Source organism: Parambassis ranga, chromosome 5, assembly GCF_900634625.1.
Source record: "Parambassis ranga chromosome 5, fParRan2.1, whole genome shotgun sequence".
Classification (NCBI taxonomy): domain Eukaryota; kingdom Metazoa; phylum Chordata; class Actinopteri; family Ambassidae; genus Parambassis; species Parambassis ranga.
In genome coordinates, this window is record NC_041026.1 from 32,142,015 (window position 1) to 32,157,300 (window position 15,286).

Sequence of the window (15,286 nt, forward strand, 5' to 3'; positions counted from 1 at the left end):
GCAATGAGTATTACGATTTCCGGCCACAACCTTCAAAATAAAATCTTTTCAAACAACATGGGTCATGACCAGTAGGTGGCACCAAAGCACACATTACTGTGGAGCCTCACCTACACCTATATCTACAATTATAGCCATTACCCATTCTCAAATAGACAGCAAATATATGCTGAACTGTTATATATATTATTCTCTGTTTGATGAACAGTAGCACCTCTATTTATTTATAATGTTTATTACATAAAAAGAAAACAGAAATTAAACACATTTATAAATGTATTTCTAGTCTAATATTGAGTCTGAACTACATGTAAATGTGACTTTTTTTTAGGTTAGGATCAGCATTTATCTCAATCTTAATTTTTTTTCTTTTATTGTATCTATCTATCTGGAAAATAAGCCCACCACCTAGGGACATATAGGTGAAAATGTCAGAGCCACCTTGTATGGGGGAAGGGAGGGGGAAGGCGAAGGCAAAGACTCTCCCGCTCTCCCTCCTTTCTTCTTCAGTAGCTCCAGTACACCCACACACACACAGACTCTCTCACACACCACCGTTTGCCATCAGCAGCATCTGACGGCTGCATCTTTTTGCTGTTGCAACGCGGCGGCTGCTCCTCCGTACTCCTCCTCTGGCTCATCTGCATCTGACATCCAGACCGCAGAAGTCTTTTGTGTCTCCACAGGGGCCATTGTTGTTTCTTCCACCCTTTTCTTAAGGGGGAAAAAAAGCAACAACCATGGACATGATGGGCAACAAAGAGCGACGAGGCGTGAATTTCAAAGGCTTGCTGAAGAGGAATTGGCTTCTGATTGCCACAGTTTTATCAGTGCTGCTCGGTATGTGAAAGCTCCTTAATGTCTTCTCATCTGTGCTGAGGGAATAAGGCATTTTCACATCCATTCATTTAACTCATCCTGCTTTCTGCTGCTGTCGGTGTTGAAATAAATTAACCCCTTTTGCATCAGCTGGCTTACAGCAGTAGCAACAAAACATGTTAGATGTGTGCTGAGGAGCACATTTTATAATTTTATGTCATGATACAGAATGGAGGACAGCTCACAGTGTGGTGTTGTTGAAGACATAGTCTCTTGTGTCTGGAAAGGTGTCTCAGTCAAACGTGACCAGACTGAAGTGACAGCTGATGGTGAACTGTGTTAAGAGCACAGCACAGTGCTGGTGCGTTTACTTAGTTCATGTGTGAGTGTAAAGCAGCTCTGTCAGTGCTGTGGGCTGTAAATGCATCTCAAGCTAGGTCTACAGCAAATACAGCTGTTTGTTAAAGAACCTTAATTACTACTTTTAAATTGTGCCTTCTGGTTATCAGATTTTCAAAAGTCACAATGCTACACAAACTCACTAAGAGTGCAGCATCACACACATGTCATACAGCCCACCTACACTACTTTGTCACAGATGCTTGATCAACTTTCCTGAGTGTCACACTGTAACATAACAGGTACCCTTTAAGCATTGTTATAGACCTCTATGGTTGTAACTTCACTGTCGCTACTTGACTGCAGTGAATCATATATTACATGGGTCAGGACTTGTTACCATGGCAACCCAAATTGTGCTCTTTTTCTGAACTTCATCATTTGTTATATTACCTGAAATGGTCTGTATACCCCAAGGAACAACTGAATGGATGTGTTATCTGTAGCCACTGTAATCCTGGGACGAGCCCAGTGATTGGTCAGCATCAGCAACCAATATTGACCCCACAACATGCCTCCCTTCCTTCCTGTGTGTGCTCTAGTCATGCACAAACCTGGCCTGAACACAATGTATTGCTAATGCTAAACCTTATTGATATGTTTTGCTTTTTCTTAGCTAATTGTTACTAGTACATCTAGATAATGCTAACTGTAGTCACATTTGGTTGTTTTTACAGAATTATTATGACAATAACTAATATTATCTGAATCTATGAAACTAGACAGTATATGACTATGTGTGGAGTGTCCCAGACATCACCCATAGGTTATTAAAGAGCTGTTTTAGTCTCTGTGGGAGGGTCCAACTGTCGCAATGTTGGCAGCATCTCAATCAACCTTAACTCCAAATACAGAGAGAGAGTGCAGGCTGCAAACATGTTTATTTCTGCTGTAAAATTGGAAACTTTAGGGGATTAGAGATTAGAGAGCCATTTTTTAAATTTTGCTAGCTTTTCAGAATGACCTACCCTGGCTTTACTGTCTAAACCTGTCTAAACCTAACCAAGTAACCACAAATGTGACAAAGGCCCCGTTCACACTGGAGAAAGTCATTCCAGCTAGAGTAGAATTGAGCCCAGACAGCCTTTAAGCTGGATGCGTTCAGACCTATTTTCAAATCTGGCTAGCACACAGTTGTGTCTGCACTCAATCCGGCTTCATCCAGCGTGTTTGCTGTTCTCCAAACCACTAGGTGGCGCCTCGTAATATGGCTAATAATGTGGCAAGCCGGATTCGCTAGCCACATTTGCGTTCACACCTGAGCCACATTTGAGCCAATCCTGCTAGATCCACCTCTCGAGGGTGGATCTAGCCGGCTTGAAATCAAACTGGATTCAGCTGGATTGGAGGTGTTCACACTCGGAAAAAAACACATCTGGATTGATCTGGATGCGGCCAAATCCTGCTTAAGCCACATTTTTTCCCCAGTGTGAACGGGGCCTTAATGAAAGGTCAGAGAGGAGCTCCTATATGAGCATAACTGTGCCAAAGCCACTGGTGTTGCTCCTATTATAACTACTGATGTGTCAAATAACAGGACCAAACTACAGCAATTGACTCTCCCTCCCTAACCTTCTAATAGTCTTTTAAGGTCTCTGTTGTTGTTTTGTACTCCACTTGAGGTCACTTCTCAAAAAGATCACAACACCATAACTGGAGGAAACTCCCTGGTGCTGTTACATTGTAAAGTTCTTTACAGCCTCTGTAATCACACAGCAATCAAGGCCAATTAACACTGTGTGACTGACGCAAAGCACCCAAGATCCACACTCCACACCTACAGGTCTGACAATAGTCAGACCTGTAGGTGTGGAGTCTGGACTTGGTCATTTGTGGATTTTAGTGCTGCTAAACAATCATGTGTCATATATTTGATTTTGGAGGAGTCTTCCTCCTACTTTCTTGGAGAGAGAACCACACAGAAAAGATTGATAAGTTGGCAGTGGAACTAACAATGAAATATTATCAGTGGTGTAGGAAGAACTGAAACTTGGTACTTAAATAGAAGTACAAATAACCAGCAAAATATATACTTAAGTAAAAGTAGAAGTGCTACATCAACAATCCTACTTAAGTAAAAGTCTTAAGTACCGGTACTTACTTTTAAATGTACTTTAAGTATTAGAAATAAAAGTACTCATGCACTGAATACATATTTGATGGTGATATTGGATTTCCATTGCAAAGGATATATGAAGAGGTTAAAATAATCAAAGAAATCATCTTAAAATTAAAAATCAAAATGTGTAGTTAATTTACATTTTCAGTACAGAAGCAGCTTTGGACAGGTCTGTGTGTCATGAGGCAGGTTGTGGGCATCAAGTGAACGGAGAGAGGCTGCCAATAAAAAATAGAAATTCACCATTTTTACTGTGTAAGTATTCCTGCTTTAGTTAAATGTTATGATTAATGTTAATCAGACATTAATAGATGGACTTGTGTTAGCAGACAGTAGCTAACTAGTTAGCTAACTGAGCCAGAGCACCGGCATCATGATTGAGGCTCATTATAAAAACACAGCTGGCAGCGTGACACCACCTTCATGTCTGACCTCACATCAGTCCAGCAGTACAGTCCAGTACAGTTGTATGAACACAACTGTATTCATAAATGTACTTGTAACTACAGACACTGTAAAAATGTAGTGGAGTAGAAAGTACAGATAATAGCTGGAAAAAGTAATGGAGTAAAAATATAGAGTATGCACTATTATTTTTACTTAAGTAAAGTATAAATACATAAGAATGTACTTAAGTACAGTAACGGAGTAAAAATACTTAGTTACATTCCACCCCCGAATATTATACAGTAAGTCTGATGCTTGATGTGCATAAACTGACAAACAGTAAACCACAATATACAGGAAGGTTTACAATTCCATGGTCCAGGGGTCAGCACTTTTGGGTAATTCCTTGTTGATCTTAGCACCATGGCCTAACATAACAAATGGTGCTGAAGATTTTATATCTATATATATATAGATATAAAATATGTATTTTTCATGTTGAAAAAAGGAGGAAATAAAAGCTACAAGTGGCACATGAGCCTTGGGTTGTCCATTCCGGCCATAGACAGCAATATACATCAAGATGCCGTAAACATGGAGTTCAAACTATTCTAAGCAGGTTAGTGGCTTGAGATGTGGCCAACTAACCACAACTTTGACAATGTTTGTGTCGCAATCAACACACAACCAAGTGAAGTCTGGCTCAGTCATACTGTATATGTACACATTAAAATAGCTAAGCTACAACTTCAATTGCTCCTGTGTCCTAGGTGCCTATTAACATTTAATGCAATGGTCCTGGTTAGCATGAACCAAACAGCTCCACCTTGTGGACAATCCCCCTAATCTGAATGATTACACAGTATATAAATCCTGGTTTGATGTCCTGCTACAATTTATAAGCATTTTTAATGGTGGTCTGGTGTATACAATAACACATCACAGAAATCACTGAGTGGATATGTGGCATTTACAACTGGAGCATATGAGCTGTGCCTCATGAAGTCCATATGATAAACAACACTGACCTATGAATTAATGGGATGGTGGGAGCTGCACTTACACTTACAATCCTGCCCTAGGTAAAAAAATACCTAATACACTTCTAGATCTACATGTGTCTGTGTTTTGGTCTTCCAGGGATCGCTCTGGGTGTCGTGGTCAGAGAGTATGCCTACCTCACCCATCTCCAGAAGCAGTATTTTGGCTTCCTCGGAGAGATCCTGATGCGGATGCTGAAGCTGGTCATCCTGCCACTCATAATTTCCAGCATGATAACAGGTAATGTCACACACGAAGTATTCCTGTCTACTAGGATGGAATTTACACCCACATTCAGATAACAGATAACTCCAACTCCCATCACCTGCTCCACAGCAGCAGCTCTTTGCATAAATGCAACATGGAATCTGTCTCTTAACATTACAGTGATATACCTACAGCTATAGGCATGGAGCTGATAAAGCAACATTTCCCTGGAGCTTTACCAGCTGTGTACCTTTGCTTAAGGCTATGTGTCATTGGGAATTCTCTCTTAAGTTTGAACCTATTCAAGCTTATTTGAATGTTATACCATAATCCTCAGTCACACTCAGTGCTGGGGATTGTGATCAGAACTAGTTTTAAATCCATCTTGGTGGCTGCTGAACCCTCTTAAAATGCACAAAAAGGTGGGCAGACACAAGAAAACTGCAGTGTCTCCCTTATAAAACAATCTTAATATTATATAAAATGTGTCAGCCCACTCTAAGGTAAGACATAGGCCCCGTTCACACTGGAGAAAATCAATCCAGCTAGAGTAGGATTGTATCTGGATAGCCTTTAAGCTGGATACGTTCAGACCTATTTTCAAACCTGACACATGCGTGTCTGTGCTCAATCCGGCTTAACCCGACTTGTTTGCTGTCCTCCAAACTGCTAGGTGGCGACTCATAATATACAGAGTCTGTTTAGGCGGCGGTAGGACAGCGTGTGCATTTAAAAAGCAGTTTATTCCTTTGTAGCCTTATTGAAAAAAAAACTCAGGGCAATGCTGTCATAGTTCGACGGCTGTTTACATACAGCTTTTGTACACGACCCGGACACTGTCCCTGTGAACTGGAAGTATCACGTCGCTAGCCGGATTCGCTAGCTGCATTTGCATTCAGACCTGAGCCACATTTGAGCCAATCCGGCTAGATCCACCTCCGAGAGGTGGATTGAAGTCAAGCTGGATATAGCCGGATTCGCAGTGTTCACAACTATCAGGATATATCCAGATATGGCCCGAATCCCGAAATGGGGCCATACAGGTGGACTGACTCACATTGGGGGGTCAGCTTCAAGTGGTCAATCAAGGAACTGCAGTTTTTTGACACTTCTTGAATGTTGGACTTTTGAGCAGTCTGCCGATTCTCACACATGAGGACGTGGTCACACATGAAGACATTTTGGTTCGGACACAAAACAACTTGTTTAGCCAAAAAACGAGGCAAAAAATCTCCCATCTGCAAGAAGCCTGTTCACCCTTTTTATGGCTAAGACTTCCGTGGTGTCACTCATAGGTTTCCAAAGAGTAGTACTGAAGTGCAGTGATCTGAACCCCACATTGTGCACCTAGACCAATCAGATCAGAGACTCTGCTAAGGGTTCCACATAATCCACCTGTACACACAAGCAATTGTATTGTTCTCATCACGTGCCAAAAAAAGTTATATTGTACATGACTTATGATGCTTACAATAAACATATACGGTTTCATGCATGCACAGTAACAATGCTTGTTGTCAACAGGAGTTGCAGCCCTGGACTCCGAGGTGTCAGGAAAGATCGGTCTGCGAGCTGTTATTTACTACTTCTCCACAACCATTATTGCTGTTATTCTTGGTGAGTTCCTGCTCCGAAAACCACTGGTGTATCTCTATCTCAATTACATATCATGTAACAAGGGCAGCAAGGGCTCAGTGGTATAGCAGGGTTGTCCAGTAACTGGAAGGTTGGTGGTTTGATCCCAACTCCTCCCTAAGTCATTGTTGTGTGTCCTTGGGCAAGGCACTTTACCCGCACTGCCTCCAGTGTACTCACTGGTGTGGTGTGCCTTGCTGGTCATTGTATGACACTGCTTGGCAGCAGCCTTAAACAATTTCCCTCTGGGATTATTAAAGTATCTATACAAAAGTAACATATCTTTTTTTTTCATCATCAGGAATAATTTTAGTGATGACTATAAAACCGGGGGTCTCTCAGACAGCTGAGCACATCGACAGAGCCGGCACCACACCCAACGTTACTACAGTCGACACTCTCTTGGACCTCATCAGGTGAACCTCTCACCAAATGAAGCTGCAAATGTTCAAAATAGCTGGCAAAAGTGTCATACTTCTGGCTGCTTCTCAGTGTGATCCACTATGAGCATTTTATCACATCCCCATGGGTGTTACCAATGTGAACTCCATTTGCTATAGCTATTTTCCTATTTGATAGGTACTTACAGCTTCTACATGGCAGTTTAATCTTCAGTCAATTGTAGAAATTAATCAATCAGTGTATTTTACATTTTATGGACAAACCAGTAAAAAAAAGTCCTGAAATTGTTTTAAATTTCCACTAACTGTGGCAGCTTTAGAGCATGTAATGAGGATTTAGATGATGCTTTTTGTGTTTGTTGACCTTCAGTTCAGTTTCAACAAGGCTCAAAAAAGCTCCAAGAAATGATCCTCCCAGTTTGGTGTACAAAAACCTGTAGGTCCTAACCTCATCACGAGGTCAGGACATTATGTCATACCTTTGAAAGCTACTAAAAGTTCAAACCTAGAAGTCATGTCAACTTAAAAAAAGTTTTTTGTGGTGTCAGGCAAAGGGTTTAGTCTGTTATCTTCCACTCATTTCCTTGTCTTGTCTTGTCCTATCTATAGAAACATGTTTCCAGAAAATCTGGTGCAGGCTTGTTTTCAGCAGGTAAGCGCCCATGTGTTCCATTTTTACACATTTTAGGTATGCTAACTTGTCAGTATGTTACCATAAGAATGACACTGTAAAATGCTTCCAACTTTACTCCAGTACAAAACCAAGCGTAAAGAGCTGGAGTCTCCCAGACCTGCAGGCAACACCTCTACAGTTCCACCACCTCTTACAACTACACTCTCAGCAGTAGTGGAGGTAATCGTGCACTATAAAGTACTTCGTAGTCAAATATGTAAATTTACACTGGACTTGCACCGGTGTCTTCTGTAGACATCCAGGTGGGGACAACAGTATGTCCTTGTAAATCCACTTTCATGTTTCCGCACCTGGCAACCAGCATCTGATCTAAATGGAACAGCAGAACCAATAATGAGTCATAAGTAGCCACGGGTCAGTGGGCTGTAACCCCACAGACAACATTTGCACAGCTCATCAATGGCTCCTAAGAGTCGGCTAATGTGGTTCTGAAAGCAGTGTCCTGGCCTGGTCTTGATTAACTGAATGAATGGCCACTTTGTTTCTTGTGTTGGCAGAACATCACTAAGGAGTACAAAATTGTCGGGACATATTCAGATGGAATCAACGTATTGGGGCTTATCGTGTTCTGCGTTGCTTTTGGCCTTGTCATTGGGAAGATGGGAGAAAAGGGTTGCATCCTCCTGGAATTTTTTGATGCTCTGAATGAAGCAACTATGAAGCTAGTCCAGATAATAATGTGGTATGTACAAGAATATTTTGTATGTTCAAAAAAAGCAGACACACGAGTCAATCCAGTACTGCACCAGTGAGAGAAGTAACAATGTAGCAGTGAGTTGATGTAACACTAGCCACCACTGTAAGTCTCTTTTGCTATTAAATGAGGCAAGCCATGTAGACATCTGGAACTATGTATCTATGAAAACAAAGAAAGATCCGTCCCTGATCTCCTATTGCATAGCCTACCTAATCCTGAACATGTCTGTAGTTCCAACAACTATGATAAAATCTATAATAATCTTATTTGTGATAAAATGCACCTATTTATACTAAGAACTTTTGCTTTTTGCCATGAAATTCTGAAAATGGAAGGCTAGTTTGACTTGTTCTCTTCCTTCCTTTACTGTCTAAGCTAAATTATGTACAGGTATGTAAAGGTACAAAAGTGTGAAACAATGGACACTCAGTTGTCACCTTCTTGGCTACATGTTAATGATGGTAAAGCTGTGTGTATTTTTCACTATGTTGTTGTCAGAAAGAAGCTATCAGTATTAGCAATCTAGGCTAAAGCTTGTGCTAGCTTGCAATGTAAGACAAATTAGTAAAATTTGCCATTATTTTGTCATTGGGCATTTCTATAGTATGAGAAAGAACTCTTTGGATTTCAGAATATTAAAGTGGTTGAACTATTTATCAGCTACTGTATTTCAACTCAAACAATGCTCAAACGTAAGTTGTTTTCCAGCTACATGCCAGTAGGGATCCTGTTCCTCATCGCTGCCAAGATAATTGAGGTGGAAGACTGGGAGATCTTCAGGAAGATGGGTCTTTATATGGTGACGGTGCTGAGTGGGTAAGTTGTATCATCATTCTGTATCCGCCTGTTCCAGACACAGGCGGAGGATTTATGGGTGACATTTAGGCCAATTCTCCCTCCAGTGATACAGTAATAGCCGAGCTCTGTGTGGGCACTGATAAGGGCCAAGGACATTTAAAACTGCTCAACCTGCAGATGCAGTAATGAAAGCAGCGTTCATTCCTCTAAATCTAAGTGACACCGTTAGAGAGTGTACTGTAAATCCCCTCCAGTTAGGTCGGAGAATGAGTCCAAGGTTCATCATTCTACTTACAATTCTACTGGCAAGTCAACTTCGATATACCTATAAATGGACACATCCTACTCAGTCAGATAGCACATGGTTAGACATAGAACAAACTAATTAGTAAAGACTTCCATGTCTGAGATTTGCCATTTCTTAGTCAGACAGTAAAAAAACAGCCGTTTCCAAAGCCCTACCTACAATATCATCCACTCTGACAGCCTGATGGAAATTCTACAAAATCACCAACTCCACTTTGGTGCCTTCTTTCTTCAACCTGATTTGGCAAAACCTGGATTTCCTGTGTTAGGGTTGTCTAGTAACTGGAAGGTTGGTGGTACGATCCCAACTCCTCCCTAGTCACTGTTGTGTGTTCTTGGGCAAGACACTTCACCCTAGCCTGTGGCGCGCCTTGCTAGTCATTGTATGACACTGCTTGGCAGCAGCCGTAAAGAATTTCCCTCTGGGATTAATACAGTATCTAAAATAAAAAATAAAAAAATAAAAATTAAAAAATAAAAATAAATAAACAACCCATAAACATAAACACATGGATAGAGAAAGGGATCACCCATCTTAAACACATCATTCAAAACAATGCTGGTTCCACTGTCTGTCCTGGTCCAGAATTTCAGCATTGGGAGCCATCAATTTTTACAGTATTTACAAGTGTTAAAGTCTATCCATTTAAAAACAAGAACATGCCCAAGATCTTCAGCCTCTGCACTCATTAACATTTCTTCTTCAAATAAACTTCTTTCTAAAATCTATAAATTCATATTACAGGCTAACGCAACACTGTCCTTACCCTCAGGAAAATGGGAATCTGATCTCCCCATTGCACCCAACGCCGACCAAATCTGGCAAAACATTAACTTCATGACAATAAATGCTAATGAATATGGTTATCATTATTATTTCTAGAATCGTGATCAGTAGGGTCAGTACCATTATTGTTGCTAAGTAGTAGTAGTAGTATTGTTATTATTACTCTGACTACCATCTTGTTAATTCATTTAATTTGATTACATACTTATTTATGTCGTATCTATATTATATTTATTATTATTGTTTTTTTCTATTATTCTATAATTATTTACTATTTCTCTATTTGGGTCTAGAAGAATTTCTCAGTGATCAGCACGCATACACAGACATGCTGTCAGGGTTTGTGGTGTGGGAGGACACAGTTGCAGAACGCAGAGTGGTTTAAAGTCCAAGAGTCTTTTATTTAAAGCCAGGGGGGCAAAACAATACAAAAACCAAAAACCAAAAATCACACGTGGTCAAAAGAAGAGTCCAAAATAACTAACTAAAAATCACACTGCGTGGCAAAACTAGATTAAGAAAAAACAGGCACATGGCGAAAAAAGGCAAGAACAAAAAACAAAGCATCAACAAGGCTTCTACCTGGAGCACGGTGAGGTCAGGCAGAAGTACATGACATCGAAGGCGAGGATCAAAGCAAAGCAAAGCATAGCATAGCATAGCATAGCATAGCATAGCATGGCATGGCATGGCATGGCATGGCATGGACAGAAACAACCCTACACCAGACAAGACGAACAAGCAAAGACAGAGGGGACACAGACTATATACAAAGGGACCAGGGAAGACAACGAGGCACAGGTGATACACATGAGGGCAGGGCAGGTAATCAACAAGGAGGGAAAACACAGGAAGTAAAACACAAGACAATACACAGGGAGGACAGGACTACCAAGGTAAAACAGGAAACACAAGACAAGACTAGACAACTAAACACACAAACAAAACACCAGGACTACAGGAAAATAACAATAACTAAACACAGATCAAACTAAAAACCCAAAACACACATGATTTAGCCTTGTCATATATATTAACAATCATTATCTTTTGTTCTGTCTGTTTTGTTTTGTTCTGTCTCATTCTTGTTTATCATGTTTTATTAGTCATCATATTTGTTGTATGTCTTGCTCTGTTCTTGTATTACGTGTTTGTCTTGCATGAATTGAAAAAAATGTTTGAAGTGAAAGGTTGACAATTTGAAACTTTACTCTTTGATTCACATCCCTTTTGCAAATGGCCCATGAGTGATACTAATAAGTGTCAGACCATGACTGAGCCAATAAATATTTATAGTAGTGACAGACAAAATTGCCACCCAGAGTCACATGAATATGTAAGGATTATGCTATACGGGATTGCTGTGCATTATTTTGCTTAATACACCACTACTCACTAAATAAATCAATAATTTTACACAACATATTGATCTACAATGAAGTTTACCAGACATTCATAGCAACTTTACACAATAGATGTGACCCTGTAAGTGAGTAACAGAAATGGATGGATGGAACTGGCTCACAAATTCATTTAAAGAAATCACCATATTTTGGCAAAATGTTGAGCTACATTTACTTTACCAGACTTCCTATACAAGTTCGATGAGGCCTTCCCCAGTAAAATGGAGTCGCTTCTTCTGCAGATTGCCAAAATTGACCAAGCAGACATTTGAGCATCCTGCACAGCCCTATGTAGTACAGTAAAATGGACCTGTGGTTATACATTTGCCATAATAACATGTCTGTTTTGTTCCTCAGCCTAGCTATCCATGCAGGCATCTGTTTGCCACTGATCTTCTTCATCATCGTGAGGAAGAACCCCTATACATTTACTCTTGGGATGGCTCAGGCCCTGGTAACAGCACTCATGATCTCCTCCAGGTCAGAAACTGCACCGTGCCACACATTTATATTTATTTATATTTATTTACACAGCAGCAGTTTTCTGTTCATACCAGAGGTCAGAGGAGTTTATTTGAGTTTATGTACTTTACTGCCACCAGTGTGATATGTGGCGTCAGCATTAGACAAACCCGTGCTGTGCCTGTATCATTCGGTGTAATCAGAATACAAAAACATCATCATCAGGACATACTTTGGACATACTATGTGTTCTTAACCTCAGATATTCTGCATTCTGCATTAGTGGATGGTTGCCATTTCCTCTGTTTGGAAACCATGTTTCTTTCCAAACGCAGCCTATCAGATCAGTACATGGATTTAGATGAGCTTTATGCTAATGCTATGAGAAAATTCCTACACTATTTATACATGACAGTAAGTTTAAAACCATTGATGATTAGGCGATAACTCAAAGTAACAAAAGAGATCATGACCTCCTATCCTATTATGTCTTCTAGCTCGGCTACCCTACCTGTCACCTTCCGATGTGCTGAGGAGAACAATCGCATTGATAAGAGGATCACACGCTTTGTCCTTCCAGTTGGTGCCACCATCAACATGGACGGCACAGCATTGTACGAGGCGGTGGCTGCCATTTTCATTGCTCAGCTGAATGACTACGCTCTGGATGTGGGCCAGATTGTTACCATCAGGTACATCATATATGCAAAGCCATATTACTAGAGGCAGCTGGAATGGTTAGTATTCTAACATTGTGTCTTTTTGTATCAGTATAACAGCAACTGTTGCTAGTATCGGAGCAGCTGGAGTCCCCAACGCTGGGCTTGTCACCATGGTGATAGTCTTAACAGCTGTGGGATTACCTGCTAGTGATGTCACTCTGATAGTCGCTGTGGATTGGCTGCTGTGAGTTTTTAATTATTGTCTTCTAGATGGTCTTATAGATATTGTCTTATAAATTGACTGTACATATATTTCAGTGATCGCTTTCGTACAATGATCAATGTTCTGGGCGATGCTTACGGAGCGGGTATCGTTCAGAAACTGTCCAAAAGGGAACTGGAGAGGATGGATCTGATGTCAGACGTAGACGTCGCCAACCCATTCGCTCTGGAGGCCACCATGGATGACGAAGAATGTGAGAAGAAATCCTACGTCAACGGAGGATTCACTGTCGACAAGACAGATGCAATCTCCTTCACGGAAACCTCCCAGTTTTAGCCTTGAGCTGGTTCACAGGAGCAGAGAGAAAGTGCCACGCTGCTATGGATGTAAAGCTTCCATGTGTATCAGCACCATGATGAAGGAAAAACTATCCAACCAGGCCCATCCAAGCTCGAACATTAGCAATAGCAGCATCCATAAAGCTTATCCAACATGATCAGCCTTCATGTTGGACATTTACCACTCGATTAAAGTGCTTCCTTCTTACACTCAAATTGTGCCAAGATTAAGAAAAGTCAATTTTCTTTTCTCTGAAAGTGTGTTTTTTTAATGTACTTAAATTAAGAGCTCTATGTGTGTGTGTGTGTGTGTGTGTGTTTGCATGAATGTATTGATGAGAGTTTGTATTTTGCTAAAAAAAAAGTACAATTGAACAGATAAACAATAAACTGCTCCTTGATTAGATAATAATGCTTAATATCATCTGAATGATCCTTTAGGGTGGCTGTTCTTGAATATCTATGTTCCATAATGCACTGCTTATATATCTATCTATATATTCAAACTGTGCCAAACATAAAAAGAGTTTTTCACCAAGCTGCATGAAGCAATATGTTAAAGAAAGGCTGACCGCTGGCTGCAGACTCATTTTCTACGGGGACTACACAGAGACTGGAAATAGTCAATGCTGGCTTATTGAAGTCAATGAACACTGTGAAATTTGAAAAAAATAACATGTTTTTCAGAACCAAATCACTAGCATTTATTGATGTAATTGATTGAATGATGTTATTTGATTGCAAAATTGCAAATTGCAAAATCGCACTTGTCATTGTATAGTAAAGTTACAGAATATTATACACTTCCAAATATACCTACTCAGCCAAGGCCATTTTAACTGTCAGCTAATGAGTTTATGTGCTAATAGTGTCTTTTTAAAGTGCTTTACCACCATATTTTCACTGTGGTCTAAGATCAAAAATCTTTTAAATTTAGCATTTTTGTTGTAAAGAAGACATAAGATGAAAAAATTAACTTCAGAGCACTTTAAGTTGACTGGTGGCCATAACTTGGAAGTTAACCTAGCTAATGTCTTCCTGCCTACAGCCCTACTTACTTTCAGTAAAAAAAGAGCAGTTATGTTATGTGTTATGTTCAGATTTAAAACCAAGCAGCTCCTAGATTAAGTTAGCATGAAGCCTGGGGAAAGCAGGGAACATGTAGGCTATGGCCATAAAAGTGCTTCACCACTTTAGTTTTACAGTTGAATACAGTCTTGGGTCTTTGGCTAAACTAGCTAATAGCTTCCTGACTAGCTCTGCCATATATTGCATTTTTCACCTAGCTTGCAGTGAAAAACATTTAGCTACAACGGCTTTTTCTTTTAAAGCATGTTTTTCTGTGATAGTTAATCAAATGTTGGAATATATAGAAGCTAAAACCTTCAAATTTGGTTTGTAGCCATTTGACTTCCACTGCACTTTGGACCCTGTGTAAAAACACAACATTCATCAAAAGTGCAGTAGTGATCTGTTTCAACAACCTTTTTTAATGTTACTTCCTTTAAAAGCCACAATAATATTATACATTATTTAATGAACACTTATGGTAATCAGTTAAACATCCATCAAAGCCGGAGGACTCCTGCTATCAAACTGTTGTAAAAGCTAACCTGCGAGATGCCAAAGCTTTTTTCTTTTTCTATTTCTTCTGTAGTTCTTTCTTCATCTGTTTTGTCGTCCTACACTTCAAGCCTAGATGCCTAGCTAGCTTCTCACTAGCCCAATGTTTGTGCAGGCAGTTGTGGCTACAGGTCAAAATACCATCCATGTTTCTTGGACAATTCTTTATCAGGTTAGTTGGGACTGGCCACATATATGTGTGGTTTGGCTGTTAACAGCTTTATCTGTGCCATGACTATATTGTGCTAAAGATGGGAATAACTTCAAATGCCATGGGGCCGTAAC

The 15,286-nt window shown here is 40.1% G+C and overlaps 1 protein-coding gene across 1 annotated transcript; it reads left to right on the forward strand.

Annotated features, from left to right (window-relative positions):
• The first annotated feature begins 740 nt into the window (after positions 1–740).
• On the forward strand, positions 741–13,984 carry slc1a1 (solute carrier family 1 member 1). The gene is made up of 12 exons (XM_028405673.1): positions 741–840; positions 4,865–5,005; positions 6,497–6,589; positions 6,909–7,023; positions 7,618–7,660; positions 7,763–7,861; positions 8,200–8,384; positions 9,108–9,215; positions 12,051–12,173; positions 12,653–12,847; positions 12,927–13,061; positions 13,136–13,984. Exons 1-12 carry the CDS (start codon positions 741–743, stop codon positions 13,374–13,376), a joined length of 1,578 nt encoding a protein of 525 aa, XP_028261474.1. The 3' UTR covers positions 13,377–13,984.
• The last annotated feature ends 1,302 nt before the right edge of the window (positions 13,985–15,286 follow it).

Coding starts and splice junctions, on each gene's coding strand:
- slc1a1 (XM_028405673.1), top strand. CDS start 741: ATGGACATGATGGGCAACAAAGAGCGACGAGGCGTGAATTTCAAAGGC. Junction 5,006..6,496: donor AATTTCCAGCATGATAACAG/GTAATGTCACAC, acceptor TGTTGTCAACAG/GAGTTGCAGCCCTGGACTCC. Junction 8,385..9,107: donor CTAGTCCAGATAATAATGTG/GTATGTACAAGA, acceptor GTTGTTTTCCAG/CTACATGCCAGTAGGGATCC.